The following is a 17,182-nucleotide window of genomic DNA, read 5'->3' on the forward strand; positions in this document are numbered from 1 at the left end:
TTACTCCTGGCTGTAGTATCAGATAGGGTGGCGCTCTTTTAGCAGCAGCAGTTAATCCTGGAGCCATTTCCTTAGGTTTTAGCTAACACAGGTCAGACTCCTCTGTGGCAGTGACAATAAAAGGCTTCCTCCTCCCTCCTCCTCCCCTGCAGACCGGCGCTGCCATGCCCCCCATTTCTGTAGCTGTAATCATATAAAGAGCCACTGCCATAAGCAAGAGACAGCAGAGACTGGCTGTATAATTACCTTGAATGCTCCATCCACAGTTTGGGTTTATTTTTTTAAGGCACATTAATTACCTAGAGCCAGGACTCTGCCAGCTCATCACCCAAATGTTTACTTTGGCTGGAAAAAATTCTTAAAACTAAGGTGTTTGAAGGTCATGAAAATTTTTAAAATTGGTTACTGTGGAACACCGACACAGTAATTGCTATGCAATTTTAAAGAAGAGCAATCATGGGAGTGGGAAACCAACACCCAAAAATCCACAACCTCTAAACCCCTTTCTGTAGTCCTAGAACTTACATTGGAAGTACTGGTTACTGCTCACATTTAAAACTATCTATAAAACTGTATCCACCTTCCTGCAATGCAACTCCTGTTTTAATGGAGTCTCTCCTCCATGCAGCCTTTACACTGACAAGCATCTCAAACATTTGTTGGGTTTTTTTTGCAGCTCAGCATTTGCATGAACCAACAAACACCAAAAGATCAAGGGATTTGCTATTATTAACATGAACAAAGGACAAGGAATGTCTGGATGGCTTGACCAAGAAGCAAATACTGATTCAAACTGCACAAAGCTGTTTCTTTTAAGCGTAAATAAATAGTTCAGTAGGTACTGCACTGCCAGCATCATTCTGGCATGATGGAAAGGAGAAAAAGGATCTAAGCATCCAGATGAAAAATTTCCTTAGCAACTCAAGAGGGCAAAAATTTATTCTTTCCATGACAAGTTTCTCTCTGACCCAGATGACTGTTTTAGGCATGCTATTCAATCTGCTTTTAATATTTTCTTTTTGCAGGTGTATGATTTCTGACTGAAGACTAACCCGTACTAAAGCTCTCTTACAGCAAGGTATGTAAAGGATGCTCCTCAGGCTAATGTATATGCACACTCTGTATAGCCTGTAGCACTCACTAGGACATATGTGAAAAGAATGAAGTGGCTTGTCATGAAGGAGATGCATTTACAGAGCTGTCAGCAGAATGGCATGTCAGCAGAAATACAGAAGCCTTACAGCTCTATTAGACGTCTTAAATGCACCAAGCCCAAATCTGCTGATACATACATACACCTGTTTTGCTCCTCTGACAGCAGACATGGGTAGGCAGGAAAAGGGTCAAAACCTTGCCTAGCACAGGGCTTTCCAGTCTGACTACACTGAGTTAGCACGGAGCACATAACACTATGGCAAACAAATCCTCTCCTGCCATTTGAATTTGTAGTATTACATCTCTCCAGATTGTGGAATCACACTGTCGTGTTAGCAGTCATCTCTCTCTTAAACAGCTCTAGCTGAGAGCCAGATTCTGAACACATTAGACAGTCCTTCCTACAAAGAAGCAAATCACAGATTGTTCACACTGACTCCAGCCCAGGGATGCTCTCCCACATGGGTCTGTAACTCTTTCAGCTTCATTAGCAGTGAGCTACTGCTCGCAGAAGCAGCACAGCTGTTTGCAGAGTTTTTTTGAAGTTCATAGTGTGCTCCCATTTCTTTAATTAGCTGGAAAAACATTACCCAAGCCTATTCTGAACACTTATTTACCTGTTACTGTTCTGCACCTTTACTCTAGAAGGCAGGAGAGTTACTCACATGTTAATTAGTCACATTGCCTCAAGGCAGTTTTTTCCCCTTTCAGAAAGGATCACGTTTCATCAGCTACCAGAACTCATCACCCTCACTATCAGCAAAATTAACATGGTCTGCAGCAATTAATTCAAGACCTACGTAATACATGCAACTGACTGCAGAAGTGAATGATTACCCAGGTATAGCTTGCTGGGCACTTCCAGAATGTGAAAAATTTCTTACCCATGTTTGTTCAATGAATGTAGTTATTGTTCCATGCTCTAAATACCATACAAAAAGACTAAACAGGTCCCAAAAATGACAAGTTACTTTTTGATAAACATAATCTAATTTTCTTGCAACTTTTTTTTGTAGTAACTTTGGCAAAATTATGAAAGTGCTTTGCACTGTGGTATGTACCTCGACTATCTTGAAGAGAATTGAAAAAATAGAAATTTTTCCCCCCAATAATGAAAGATTTACGTTTAAATGAATCACACCAATGGTTATGAATTTCAATAATTTAATGCTAACGAAAAGTACAAAGTGTGAAATCAGTGTCTCATTTATATTGGTCTAAGAAAAGAATCTAGAGAAAGTGTTTATACTGCAGCAGATTTCAGTATTAGCACCTTAAAGAGAAGTTTTGAAGTGATAAAAAAGTATAGAAAACACTGGTATGGTACTAGGTACAAACATAAAACAACATGTTTTCAAATTTCTACCTTTGAAGAAAAGTTACTAAAAAAATGCATTAAAAACAAGTTGTTCAGGTGTTCACAGTTTGAGTGGAGATGGAATCAAGTGCTGGAATAGAAAAGAATGAAGAAGGCAATTATAATGCGAGTCCAAAGGCACTGACAATACAGTACATGGTCTTATTCTCCCATCTCACAGTGCAGGTTCCTGCAAATACAAAAATAAGGGTTTCAGAAACAGAAGGAAGTTGAAGTGATTACCTGCATGCCTCTATATGCATTTTTATACTTGTTTCCCTTAAGAATCTTAATAATGAGGCTTTCACAACAGCCAAGCATTTCATATACAGCCCAGATAGCATCACAGCCAAATGGAAAAAATACCTCACAGTATGCTATTACTCCAGAACTACAGACCTGGGGGGGAAGTATGCTGCCTAGTCTTAAAGAGACTGGCATTAAGCTGCTAGCTGGAAAATCCAAGGGTTGTTTTCCTTACCATCACTGGAGTTGTCCCAGAAGCAAGAGCTTGCTGTATGTAGTCCAGCACCATTCTTTTGCATAATCACACAGGTCACTGTTAGTAGAGAAGCTGTGATTAATTTCTCACTAACATTAATTAACAGTTAGCTCCATTTTTGTTCAACTTAGCACACACATATACAAACATAAGCAAACATGCAGATTGTGAGCAGTTCACAGATAGGGTTCTTCCTAAGATCTTCCCCCACCCCGTGCCTACTGGTGCACCTGCCTGTCCCAGCTTTCAGAGAAAAAGGGAAGCTGAGCTCACCGATGTACTTGAAGGGCTTCCCCAGCTTTGTGAGCTGGCTCAGGGTTTGTTCCACCACGCTTGTTGTCCACTGGTTCACTTTGCTGTGCTGGTAGGCATTGCCACCGATAGCGCCCTCTATGGCCTGCGGGGACAAAGAGGTGAAGGAGCTGCACTGCTGTCAGCTGCAAGGCACACATTAACCCTTTCCAACATGGACCCATACCCACAGAAAAATCCTAAATACTGCTGGTCCACACTGGCTGCTGGAAGCGTTTTCAATTATTAAAAACATGCAGGTCAGCATCTGAGCCAGGCATAGAAGAAATCATCACAGATTCCACCCTCTGTTCATTTTGTGATATTTAAGATTATTTGTAAAGCCCTACAGCCATAGTTATGAAAAGGGCCCTGTATTTAAACAGTCCTGAAGAGAATTTAAAAAGGCACAGTAGTGCAATAGCTCATTCACGCATATTCTTCTATGGAAATTAAATTCCAGTTTTAGAGCAGAATCATTTTTGGGAGACAAACCCCCAGACTAAAACAGGAGACCCAGGTAGTTGATGGTTACTAACAGAACATAAGCCTCCAGCCAAATAATCCATTTCACTTATGAGGATAGTTTCCCTTTTAAGATATACATAAAAGTACACTAAACCTACATGTTTTTCATTGGCACATTTTTTCATCACAGAAATTATTTTAAAAATAACCACAAAATTGGATTCAGAAGAGACAGGAGCATGTATTATAGCATGTGTATTCAATTTACAGAGTTTGACCAAAACAGTTGTTTTGCAACAACAAAAAGACTGCACTAGTCTACAAGAGGAATTCCAAATCCTGGTAGAAATTTTCTAGACAGAAAACTCATGTTTCTTAGCAACAAGAATGTTCAATCATTCCAAACAAACAAGAATTCACTTTGGAGAAAAGCATCTTGAAAGAACACAATAACAAGCATATGCAGACAGTCTACAAAAAACGCCTGTATTTTACTAAAACATAAAATCTATTTTTATGGTGTTTAACATAAAACATCCCCCTAGAAATTCTAAAAGGGATGCACTGCAACCAGAGAGGAGTGTATGATGTTACTTGGTTTTGCAATATATATCACAGCTAAAGCTTGGTATCATTTCTGCTGAAGTCCACACACTGGTTAAATCCACAGTTACCTGTACTTTGACAGCAGCCTATCAAGGAATCTATCACATATCAGTTATCACATTTTGCTGAATGCCTTTTAGTACACAGCACACAACATATGAAATTTCCACACCAGCAAAGTGAAAATGTTTCAATTACCTCTTTAATGATGCTGCTGACTTCATCAACAAGAAAGGAAGCCTACAGAAGAAAAAGAAGAATTTTAAATAATGAGTGGACACATTCTTCTGCTTATGATGTTCGAGCTCTGTTAAGACCATGCACTAGAAATTTAATTTATCCCTGTCAGATTTCTGGCAAGTCAAAAGATACCAAGTCTGCCTTTATTTGCATATATATGTACTCTAGCTCCTTCAGTACAGTCAAGTGAACCTTCTTAGAAAAGTAATGAAAAGTAAGAGATGAACTAATATTGGCTGGCCTTTTGAGTCAAGAAAGCTTTCAAATTTTTACTTGGAAGCTTTTTAAAATAACATGTATGGCACTTGTGTTCACAGGTATTCCCCTTTCCCAACAAGCACTAATGTCTGCACATCACAGTGGGCTCACGGAGACAACCTCAGCTGGCAGTCAAATGGAACTGACATCTCCAGGGCACCCATGTGGACAAGATATCAGTTCAGAGCTGAAGGCAAACCAGTCTTGACAGTCTCAGCCTAGGCAAAGAAAGCTGCCCCTTGGAAAGCAAAGGGGAAATGTAGCTCCCTGGACCTTCAGGGAGCAGAGATTAAGCACATGGAATCACACAGTGAAGGCCCCAGGATTTTACCGATCTTAAAACTACCACCCATTTACATGTATGGTTAGTAGTTTATGTTTTCTTGTTTCATTCCCTCTGCTCCTGCTGCCTCCCATGTCAGGGGGTTAGAACAAGCTGCCCCCTCTGCTGGGGCAGCCACTCCCAGGGCCAGGGAGCACTGAGAGGGGACCCCGCCCCACCCTGCCACTGCTGGTGTCTGACAGCCTCACCTCCAAACCAGGACACAAGAAAGCACGTAAAGGCAAACTGAGAGCAAGGATGTAAAGATGAACCTAACCAGGGCCAGCTGTTGACTGGATTGTCCCTGGAAGGTCAGTCAGCCTCCCCAGCTGATAGAAATAAACAACAGTGTAATTCACGTGGGGAGGCAGGACGCAGTTCCACCAGTCTAGCCAGCCTCAATGACATGTGACATTCAGAAAGATGAGAGAGGTTGATCATTCTCCATGACAGAAGGAACAGTGCATCCTGGGAGACAAGCTGGCAGTTCCTTTTCTGTACCTATCTAGAAGTATAATTCAACATTTTAAAAAGCTTTTATGTGCTGTGGCAAATTGCTTTTTATTTTCAGCTTCTTGACTTGCATTTACTTTCAACACGCCTCATTTATTTTCATGGTCCTGCATTTTACAGGTGCTTCCATTTTAAGGTGCACCAGTGTATTTAACCAAGTAAGAGCTACAATTATCAAAAAACACTCTCTCCCTTAACACTTACCACGGAGCTTAAGAGTACGCATGGCAGACATGCTATGCTGGCAGACATGAAGACTGCTGTCAAGCAAGATGACAAACCACATACAGTTTTCTTCTTCACAAAATTTGCTCAGAAATGCCTTTGGGTGAGTACAAACATGGTTCACACCAAAGTAAAATTACTTAAATTCAACCCAAGTGCTCAAAGATATTTTGATATCTAATTTGCACTGAAACAATATAGAGATCTGAGAATTCACTTCTAGGGCTGATGTTACTTTTCCACCGTCTTCCTTTCTTGGAATGACAAAAAAGAACAAATTTCTCACATCGAGATTTGGGATATATGTGCTATAACTGGACCATGAAATAGCACAACACTACCCGTTTCATCATTATGTCATCTTTTAATAAGAAAATTTTAATAAGAAAACATTTCCTTATGTCATCTTTTTGTAAGCTGACATAAGAACTTTTTTGTGTTAAAAAATAAAGGAGGAAGGAATCGGTTACTTTGCAGTTCCCCTGCTGTACCTCTCTGGCACAAAGCACGCAGACAATGTTTCCAACCCCTTGTTTAAAAGGGCTGCTCCCAGGCAACACATGCAAACTGCAGAGCAGTACTAGAGCCTTCAGTACTTCTGAACAGGCTTTTGAAAAGAGCTGTAAGAATTATGTTCAAGTATGTTAATTATAGATTTTTAAAGAAGCCGAACAGTCTGTGACTGCAACACAGGCCAGGCCCTGCGGTGAGGGACAAGCCTGACACACCTTCGTCCCTCTCGTTGCTTCGCTGCTGTGTCACATCTCAGGGACACTGAGACGATAACAGTGTCACAGCTCAGTGACACTGTCGCTCTGCAAAAGCAGCTCTGGCTGCTTCCCCCTCCTTAGCGGGGGGACATCAGGGGGTCATTTGGCACGATAATTGATTGAGACCCTCGATTTATCCTACTCCGTATCCTGTGGGTGGGGTGTGACGCCCCACCGCGGCGCCTGTACGAGGCAGACGAGAGGCTTGGACTCCTCTTTCCGCACACAAACAGCCCGCTCGAGTTTTGCCCTGGCCCAAACAGCAGCGGCCACCCTCCCACCGCGGCACTCGGCTCCTCCTGCGGGGCCAGCCCGAGGCCACCGCAGCCCCGCACGCCTTTTCCCCCAGGGACCTGCAGCGGCAGAGGCCAGAGCCGAGGAGCCCAGTGAACACCCGGGCAGGAGCCGGCTGCCGGGGGCGGCAGAACAAAGGCTGGGCCCGTCTGCCGCCGGTGCCGGGACACGCGGCTCCACCCCGGGGGAGGGCGACAGGGATGGCGGCGGGGGACGCCGAGGGGTGGGATCCGGGGCGGACGAGCACCGCCTGAGACCCTCCGCTGGCCCTGAAAGGAGACGCCAGGCGGGAAGCTGTACTCCGCCTGTTCCCCATCCCGTTACCTCCTCTGCCGCCTGGAACTCGTCCATCTTCCCGGCGGAGACCCTCACACCGACCCCGGCACCGCCCCCGCGCCGCTGCGCCCCTCGCCGGCCGCCGCCCGCACTGCGCCTGCGCGCCAGCGCCCGCCGCGGCTGGGCTCGGCCCGGCGCCCTCCAAGATGGCGCCGTTGCCACAGCGACAGCGGCTGGGAGGCAGGCGGGAGATGGCGCTCGGCGGGGCGGCTGTGCTGCTGTCACACGTCCCAAAGCCTGTGGCTGAGAGAGGCATGGGCGCCGCTTGTCACGGCTGTGCTTTTCGTACCGATAGCTTGGCATTCGTGTTCAGTCATCCAAGAGGTGCTTCCCTGGGAAGTCCTTCCTTTGGAGGTCCTCATGTGCTCCCCAAGGAGGGAAGGAGGATCTCCTTGTTTCTGGAAGCAGCTTAAAAGGAAGGCCTAGGTCATAAACTGAAAAATTTTAAAAGTAGAAAAACTCCCCCTGTCTTTCCATTGTATTCCCCCCTCGCCCAGCCGGAGGGGAGTGACACGGTGGCTTTGGTGGGCATCTGACACCCAGACAGGGTCAGCCCACCACAGAAGAATATCTGAATTCTTAGAGTTCTAAGCAAATTCCATGATTTTTAGCAGACATAGCAAGAAGCAGGAGAATGAAATTAAAGGGCAACCTTGTCCCATTCCCGGATGTTGTGTGTGTGCAGTGTTTACAGGTTGTCCAAATCTCTGATGCTACCAGCCGCTGAGAACTGCTCCAGGCCGTGGGAGATGCTGCTCGGGCTCAGAGGGGCCTGGATGAACTGCAGAAAGAGTCTGGATGGAGGAAGAAATAACTTACTGGGGACAAGTGCAAAGGGCTGTGTGGAGGCAGGAATAACCAGCTGTACAAGTGCAGGACCAGCTCACTCAGTAGCTGTTCCATAGACGTGGAGTAAGGAGGTGTTTAGGTACAATTTATCTCAATTTCTCCTAAGTCGCTGTTAAAAAAAAAAAAAATTAAAAAGGTATATAGAGCCTGGAAGCAGTATTCCTATTGCCCTCTCTGCAGTAAGACTGCACAAGGATGTCCAGTTTTGGGCATTATATTTCAAGAAGGTTGAGGGAGTTACAGCTTCAGGGCCTGAGTGTGCTGACTGATCAGTTTTGGTCCTGTCTCCAGCCCTGTGTCAGGCTCTGCCTCCTGTTTCTCCTGAAAAAGGAAACCCTGAGCAGCCACCTCACTTTGGGGCTCTGTGGGCACCTTGTGGGCAGCACCAGCTCCACTCGCTTTGGAGGGATACAGAGGGACTGTGGCTGGGTGCTGAGCACATCCTCAGCCCCATTCCAAGTCTTGTGCTTGCTGCTTCCCAAAAACAGAGACAAAAAGGTGAGGACTATGGGAAGAGTGAACAAGTGGTGCTTGATTGCACAAAAGCATAAATGGCTGTATATTTGGTTGTATTCTTAGCATGTATAAAATACTGCAGTAGCTTTCCAGGTCCAGGGATGAGAGGGAAAAATACAATGAATTAAATATGTGGCAATTAAGGCTTTGATTAAATATTAGGGGGAAGCTGGTAGTAGGGTTAATGTTCCTCAGCCTGGATTTGGGGTACAATTAATCTGTCGCTGTGGGTAGTTAGAATCCTCAGCTTACTTTTGGCATTGCATTCAGTTCAAATTTTGCCTAAAATCAAGACCCAAATTATCCAAATATGGTGCATAGCTTTATGCCCCACTAACAGCTGCTTTCTCTTCCATGATGCAGTTGAAGAAGTTGATTAAACTTGACATACACAGGTGGAAATGTTTCAACCTATTTAGCTTGAAGAGGTTATAAAAATGCAGGCTCTTCAACTTTGCCATGTGTGTAGAATTGCTGTGCTTGGAAATCACGGCTCTTAAAACACCTGAAACAGTTAAGAAGGGCTTTTGTGTGGTACAGAACAAGAAAGGAACTTGAGCTGTAAGAGTAGCCTCTTTTTTTTTTTTTCTCCAGACTTAGAAATAATTGGGATATAATTTTGAACTTCATTACCCACACTTAATTCTGTGATATACTTGATATAGGATATCCAATCTGAATAATGTTTTAACTTTCAGTTGTTACCTGAGATCAGATTTGCAGTTGTGAGGTAACTTTCTTCTTTTTCTTGCAGATGCACAAAAACTGAATTCTCTTGGATTTTTATCTTTGCTAATTGCTTTATCTTATAGACCTAAGTAGAAAACTGTTTTGTTTTCAGGAAAGAGCTGTTTATGGTAGAACCCAAACTTTCTGTGCATGTCCTGGAGATGTTGAGGTTAAAAGTGTTTTCATGTTTACGGTGTCAGAAAAAGAAGTATGTATAAGTCAAAGCCACTTCTCTTCCTGTGTGTGGCTTGAACACTGAGCATATTTTGATGTATCAGTCAGCTCTTGTAGTCTCTTGTGTTCAGTCTGTTTTTAATGTTAGAAAAAGAAATATCTTTGCTTGTTGCTGGTAACAAAACCAGAGACCTGGCAAAAGCTGTTGTAACACTGGAGCTCTTTGTTGAGTGCATTTGCTTTCAGCTGTTTTGGGGTGCTCCTCTAAACATCCATCAGTGGTTTTGGTGCCCAAAGGAAGGAAAGGGGGTGGAGGACAGCCCCCATTTTTCTTTAAGGAAAGATAATTAAATAGTAAGACTGCTTTTCAGCTTTATAAGCAGCTTACTTCCTGGTGAGTCTCTTTGATGGCTGCTGAAGAGGTAAGGGCATCATTTTACTCTATTCTGTATGATTGCACAGGGGGATGGTTATTCTTTTTTATTTACTGGTATGTTTTTTTTTCAAGTTGGAAACAGTTTAATGGAAAAAAACAGACCTGCAACTTAATTGTTTGTGTTGGATTTTGTTATTTGGTTTTATATGTACTCTGAATTCTGGGGTGGGATGTTATTAATATCACAGACTTAATTTTGGTGTAAAACATTATCAAAAAACTTAATAATTTTCACATACATGTGTAGGAATGTGAAAGCTAAACTGTTTTAGTCTGGTAGTACAAAATAACAGCTGTAATTTTCTTAGCTAAGAATTATTTATGTGCTTGGTCTCAGCAGAACAGATAATAGCCACAAATTGCAGTAGCTTTTGAGGCTGGTTTTACTCTAAAGCTTCTTAATCTGTCCCTCACTACTGATGTGTCACAGCCATCTTCTGGGTTAATGGATAAAGTAATCCAATTATGTCAAGTAAATGAAAACTGTGACTATAGAAGATCTGTTAATTTATAATTATTTAATTGCCATTGTTTTGCTGATGCTTAAGGATCTGAAAGGAGATCAATAATACATTACTTGTAAAATTGCTTTGAGGAAAAGCTTGCTAAGCCAGTCATTTTTAAGTTTAAAAGCTTAGAAAAGAAGCTGTTATTGCAAACTTAATCTAGTGTAAGGTAGGCTTTTTCCTTGATCTTCAGTAAGAGAACTACATACTAGTTTATCCTGATAGAAAAAAACATGTTTTTTTGAGATTATACTCTGTGCATGCATGAATCTCTCTTGAAAAGTGTAGCCACATTCTTTTTTACTGCCAAAAATCTACTCTATTGCAGACAGCTTTGGTGTAAGAGAAAAGTTCTTGTTTCACAATGGTAGAGAACTTTTCAGTCCATTTTGAGCACCTCTGTGAAATAATTACAAGTTCAAGTTTGTTGTCGGGCCAAGGATTATCTCTCATTTTGAGGGTTGTAATACTTCTATAGTATTTTATTTATTCTTAAAGCTACCTCATCATTCAGCTAGTTTTTTTAAAAAATAATTTGAAGGAGACATCAGATAGCAACTCTTTCTGGCCTTGCTTAACTGCAGGTGTTGCTCTTTAACTGTTTTACTGTGACACATTCTTAATAGCTCTGTAAGACATTCATGTATTTTCTATAAGATCACCAGAGCAGAGTTTTATTGGATCCACTTAGTATTGACTGTCATGCACTTGCTAGCTTTTACTGATGCTTTAATGGGATTTTCTGGTGGTGTTCTAGATACCCCTGCAATCTTACGAGTTTATGACAAATGTGGCTTACACTGTAATGGATGTTTTGGTGTCCTGTGTAGGGCAGAGACACCAGAGTTTGTACTGGCTCCTCTTTAGGAGGAGCCTTTAGATTATTTTGACTTAAACTGAGTTGATGGTTTTAAACATGCTCATCAATCCCAAGAGGTATTCATAAGGTAAAAGATGAAAGCAAGTGAAGGATGCAGGGGCCTTTGAAAATTACATATATTGTGTAAAAAAAATTGCTCAGGCTTTTTATGTTTCAAATGAGTAATTTCCTGTGAAATTGCAGTTGGTAAGGAAATAGGCATAATCATGTTTTATCTCTGTCTCTTTTGTTTCCACAGGAAACCAATCTTTTTTTTTTTTTCTTGAACACAAGCTTCTGTGAAATGCTTTGTCCTTTTAGTGTCTCTTGAAGGGTTTAATGAAAAAAACCCATAGACAAATGGAATGTTTGTATACATATTATGACCCTCTGCTTTTTCTGGTGGAAAATTAAGTAACTTAATTGGGTCAAGCTGCATGTAAAGTAATCCCCTTCACTGACAAAAATGCATTGTCACTATCTGAAGTTTTAGTGGGTTCTTTTGGTGGCTTGGCTGTTTGTTTTAAATTTAAAACTTAGTGTTTGAATGTAATGATCCGGCAATGCAGGTGGTTGGTCAGATTCTCAGCTGAGGTCCATCAGTAACTGCTTTAGGAAAGCTTTGCCCTCTGTCCTGATGTCTACACCTGCCTAGAGTCTGACTGTGTGTATCTACTTCAGGTTATATCTGGAACACTTAAGCCAGTTTTCATATACACAGCTTTAATATTGGTGTACTATAAGTGGGTTTGGTTTAGATTTCTAGTAATACGCACTAAATGTAATATTGAAAATTAATGTGGTGTGTAAGCTGGTTTAGGTTGAATAATCATATTCTTTCTTGACTTTGCTGTCAAGTATATTAAAATTACTTTATATTTTAGTGGAGTTTAGCAAAAGTGAAGGTCACAGAATATATACAAACTACAGCTGTGATTCTGTTTCAACTTTATACTTGCATATATTTGTACTTTATCGGTTTGGGACCAAAATCATTAGTGCACTGAGCTGCAAATAGTCTATATCTGAACTTTTTAGTGTCTCTGTGTATTAGCAAAGAAAATGGCATTATTTGGTATCAAACTGTTTATGTAGACTTAAAAGGCCCAGGTAATTGATGGAAATGACTTAGAGGTCTTTTCCTTTTTTCCTCTTAGTCTTGTGATGTCTTTTCAACAAAATGAGATTATAAAGGGACGTTTTTTCTCAAAAATTTTGTCTCAAGCAGTATGACAGTCATGGTACCTGTAGGCCTGTGTTCAAAACTAACTTAAGCTTTTTTTATTGGTTGTTCTATGTTGACTGTAAAAAAAAATAAAGGTATGTGCCTGAGTGCTACAGACAGTATGTTGAGCCTCTCTGAAGAACAGGGCTGTCTTAAAACCTCTCCTATGTCTGAATTACTGCATGAAAGTTTTGAGTATAACAAAATGTGTCCTTCACATTAGTTGAAATGTCTTGAAGAGGTGAGAAGGGATAATGTTTGGTGCGTTTTTTCCCCCCTTAGGCCCAGAAATCCTGAATCTACAAGACCAAATAAAGAAACCAGAACCATTTCTGCCACTGCTTTACACCATCTCTTGACAAATTGTCCCTCCATCTGGTGCCAGTTCAAGCCCTACCTGGAACATTGCTGCAAGCTCTCATCTCTTTTGGAATTGCTTTCAGTGGAGAAAAGGAAGTTAAAGGACATGTGAAAAAGTCAAGACTGCTGTGACCTTGATAACTGTTCATATTTCCTGTGTAGCAGAGACACTTAAATGATGATCTGTATGAAGACAGACAAAGTTATTTTTCTTTTCAAGGGTATGACACAGTGAAACACATCAAGTAGGAGAACAGGCATTTAGGAAACACCCAGACCAGCACTCTGGATGCAGTGGAACCCATAGAACAGGAGTCTACAAAACAAGTGAAATTGTGAAATTTGGCAAAAATGGCCTGTGAATTTAATCTGAACTTCCTTAAGGAATTAGAACGAGAGGCTGTTCTGGAAGTCCTGTACCGTGACCAGATGGTGAGAAAAACAGAGGAGGAAAGAATAAGGTATCTGTTGTTCCCCTATTCATGTTTTCTGTTGTTTGGTTTGGTTTTTTTCCCTTCTGAATTACTCTTCTTCCACTTTGTTGTCCTAAATGTACTCCCCTTTTAACTTCTTGGATTTCCCAGAGAATACAAAGGCATTAGGTAACAAGATTACCCAGAGCCTCTTGTTTTTGCTATTCTATTGACTCTACACTAAAGATCAGCAAATCCTGTTCACTGAATAATGCACTTGGTGAATTTTACTTCCAGCTTCCATAGAAAGTTCAGTTGCTGGCTGCATTTTTTCTGTGAAGGCTTAATGGCATTCTCATCATGTTCCTATGTATGCTTATGTGTAGTCTTGGTAACATGTTCAGATCTTTGGCTGGCTTGTTTAGCTTACATTGTGCCAAGACTGGAGTTAAGAATCATTGGATACCTGCTCATTGTGCTGAATCCATCACTGCTCCTCCTCACACAACAGGCAGCAAGCGCACCACTCTGCCTTGAAGGTTGTTACTTGTGTCAATAGGTGTCATTGATTAGGAAAAGATTTTATTTACTAATGTCACACTCTGCCAGTATCTCAGCAGGTGAGGATAAAGGATAATTCTTCAGTAGTTTGTTTGCTTTGTATCAGGCTAGGACCAGGATTTCCCAGTACCTTGTATCCTGCTTTGTGATATTGCATCCCCCTGTAAAACTATTGATGTGGATAAGATATAAATTTTTAGTCCCTTAAATGTGGAAATTTAAACTTTGTTTACATCAAGTATTTATGTAAGTATTATGCGACATATTAAACATAAAACAGTAATTATGTGAAGGCTACATATAAAGTCTGAATTGGTTAGAAAATTCTTTTCAACTGCTGATGATGTTACTATCAATTAAAAGCATAGATCTTGATTATTGGTACATGCAATGGAAGCAAAGTTAATGACAAGGAGGGGTTTTGATATTTTGGGCTGTTTGCTGTTTTGGTTTGGTTTTTTAGCTTTTGGATGATGCATTTGTTATGATTATTGTTTTCTCAGTAGAATATTTCATTCTTGGATAAATGTGGTTTAAAAAACAAATGGAAGGGAGCACCATGTAGTCTCAGTTTCTGGAGGTAAATGCATAATCACTTGCATACAATGATTTCAGTGTAGGAAGTGGGCCTGAAATGAACAATACCCCATTTATATTAAACTATTTCTCTGTTAGTATGCATAGTTCTGATCACACACACAGTCACACTGCAGAAATGCTGTGTGTGCACCTTTTTAAACAGTGCTCAACAGAGGTCACACTGGAGGGCATATCTCCTACTAGAAATCATATTGCACAACCGGAATATTATTAACTTGTGCTTTACATGAGGATTTTGTCCTCTGTAATTTTTTTTTTTCTTTTTTACCTGTGGAATTAGGAAAATGAAACTGCAGCTGCAGCAGCTTCGGTGGAAGGGTGCAAAAAACGCAAGGCGTGAGTACCAGGAGAGATCTTGTGCTCGCTGTCAGAAGTCGCTGGGGCTGTTGCTGAACAGAGGCGCCGTGTGCAATGGATGCAGTCACCGGGTGTGCTCGGAATGCCGTGTCTGCCTGAACCCCTGCCTCTGGAAATGCACCATTTGTTATGCTCATGGGTAAGGAATATTGCCTTGGTGTAAAGCCACTGGTATACTGAAAATGTTGGCTGAGGTCCTGGTAGTGATGAAATGGATGGAAACTTCGTGTTATTCTTTGCATCGCTGATATTTCCCTTCCTGTGTTTAGCAAAATGGATCCTCAGGGTAGGCTAGAGGTACTGTGAGTGTGACAAAGATGATAACAGCAAAGCATAGAAACAGTTGTGAGTTTCTGAGCCACAAAGAGAGCTCCTTCCCCTACTCAATATTGAACCAGTGCTTCCTCACAACCTGCTGAAGGTGCTGTGCTTTGATGTAGTATAGCCAATTTCTTGACAATTTCCTCATTGTTGTTTTCTGACTCTGACCACTGGAGTGAGAAATGTGATTGACAAACAATTTGAAGTCATGCTTCATAACATTTTAAACAGCAAAACCAATGAATAACATTACTAGGATTTGTTCAAGTATGGTCAGATGTATACATTTATTTACTTTGAATGAGTTGATTATTTCTTTTACTAAATCATATTTTTGTATTTCAGGATGCGGGAAACAATCTTTCTTTTACTGTACTGGTACTTTTTTTAATGTCAAAATACTCATTCATAGTCCATTCTATTCATTGAAATCTTTCTAAGAAAAATGGTTTAGATATATTTCCACATTTGATGAAAAACAATACATAGGTGAAGAATGATAGAATGATGGGAAATTATTCAAAAGCTCTGCTGGATGATAAATATCCCTGTAGAAAGGATTAGGGTTTGGATGAAAATTTACTTTATGCCAACAGAAGATGAATCCACCACTCCATTCCCTCTGCAGGTGCCAAAATGAGATTAAAATACAGGGAGGTATAAGGCAAAGTTTTGGTCTCAAGTAAAACAAATTTGTACTAGTTTGAAGTAACTTTTTATATTTTGGAAGCGAGTTGTAAACTATTGCTAACAAGATATTCTATGAATCTTCAGTTTATTTAGCAACTAATATGCAAAATAGGTAGTTCAGCAATATTTATACTTGATACAAAATAGTTACTGGACTTCGGTGTGTGTGTTTTGCTGTGTTTCAAACTACGTGCACTAAACTGAAAATTCAAAAGTTAACTTTGAGTATCCTTATCTAGATAACCCTCCCCACTTCCTCTTGTTTTAAATTAGTTTCCAGTTATTTGGTGGCCACTGTGGAAATCCCCTACAGAGAGTCCTTGGCTGTTAAGCTACTTTGTGTAGTGCTGCATACCCTTAATTATTTAATTAGCTTGTCCAGGTATTTAATGGTAAAACCAAGAAAACATTACTTAGATTAACTAAAAGACCTTTTTACTTTTCCTTCAGGAAATTACCTTTTTTGTAATCTTGCTAATACAGATGGATATGCCAGCTATCATTGAATTTCTCTTTGTAGTTAAGAGTGAGAACATTTGGTCTTTAGTCATGATGTAAAATCAATTAAATTCAGTCAGACTTCTTCCATTGCCTTCAGTGAGCTTTACATCAAAGCTTCAAATCTCGAGAAGGGGTAGGGAGTACAGCAATGTGGTAAAAATGGTACTCAGCCCCTTTTGTTTTTCCTGGTGAGGGGAAAATAGGATGGCTAAGAAAGGTAAAGAGCTGATTTCTAAGTTCCAAGTAACTGGAATTTTGGGTCTTGTTTATCACTAAAGTAATTTTTTTCCTGAACCAAACAGCAGCAGTAGCACTATGGAGGTTCTCCCCTAGACACTGGGGTCATGTTTGTAAGGAATGTGCTTAAACACCCCAGTGAAAGAGCATGCAGGATAGGCAAATATTGTATTTCTTACAAAATAAGGAATTTTGAAAAGCTTGTGAACTGATACAATTTATATCTTTCACCTGGAAGAGGCATCTCTTATGTGAATGGAGTTGGTATAGCATGTTGGGGTTTTTTCCAAAGGAATCCTGTGTTCTAGGAGTCTAGAAAGGCATTTGTTTTGGATGAGGTTAGTCTACTTTACCTGATGAAGGTTCTTTATTAGCTTTGGTCATATCAAAACTCAATGCACTCTTTATCAAAAAGAAAAAGGTATTTTCAGATCTATTTTTATTATGTGCATGGTCTAATTATCATAGAATGGTTTGGGTTGGAAAGAACCTTAAAGATATCTGGGTTTCA

The 17,182-nt window shown here is 40.7% G+C and overlaps 2 protein-coding genes across 3 annotated transcripts in view; one reads left to right on the forward strand and one right to left on the reverse strand.

Annotated features, from left to right (window-relative positions):
- Positions 1-2,305: 2,305 nt before the first annotated feature.
- On the reverse strand, positions 2,306-7,441 carry DYNLT1 (dynein light chain Tctex-type 1). Its single transcript, XM_041423774.1, has 5 exons — positions 7,326-7,441; positions 4,578-4,619; positions 3,288-3,411; positions 2,994-3,071; positions 2,306-2,702 (listed from the first exon to the last, which is right to left on the reverse strand). Exons 1-5 carry the CDS (start codon positions 7,350-7,352, stop codon positions 2,632-2,634), a joined length of 342 nt encoding a protein of 113 aa, XP_041279708.1. The 5' UTR covers positions 7,353-7,441; the 3' UTR covers positions 2,306-2,631.
- Positions 7,442-9,846: 2,405 nt separating this feature from the next.
- SYTL3 (synaptotagmin like 3) overlaps positions 9,847-17,182 on the forward strand; it is a 33,102-nt gene continuing 25,766 nt past the window's right edge. For both annotated transcript variants that reach the window (XM_041423917.1, XM_041423918.1), the window contains exons 1-3: positions 9,847-10,027; positions 12,914-13,452; positions 14,846-15,061. In XM_041423917.1, coding sequence (XP_041279851.1) covers positions 13,343-13,452; positions 14,846-15,061 — 326 coding nt within the window. In that variant the 5' untranslated portion in view covers positions 9,847-10,027; positions 12,914-13,342. The remainder of the gene's footprint in view (positions 10,028-12,913; positions 13,453-14,845; positions 15,062-17,182) is intronic.

Source organism: Onychostruthus taczanowskii, unplaced genomic scaffold (assembly GCF_017590055.1).
Source record: "Onychostruthus taczanowskii isolate IOZ18803 unplaced genomic scaffold, ASM1759005v1 scaffold8, whole genome shotgun sequence".
NCBI lineage: Eukaryota > Metazoa > Chordata > Aves > Passeriformes > Passeridae > Onychostruthus > Onychostruthus taczanowskii.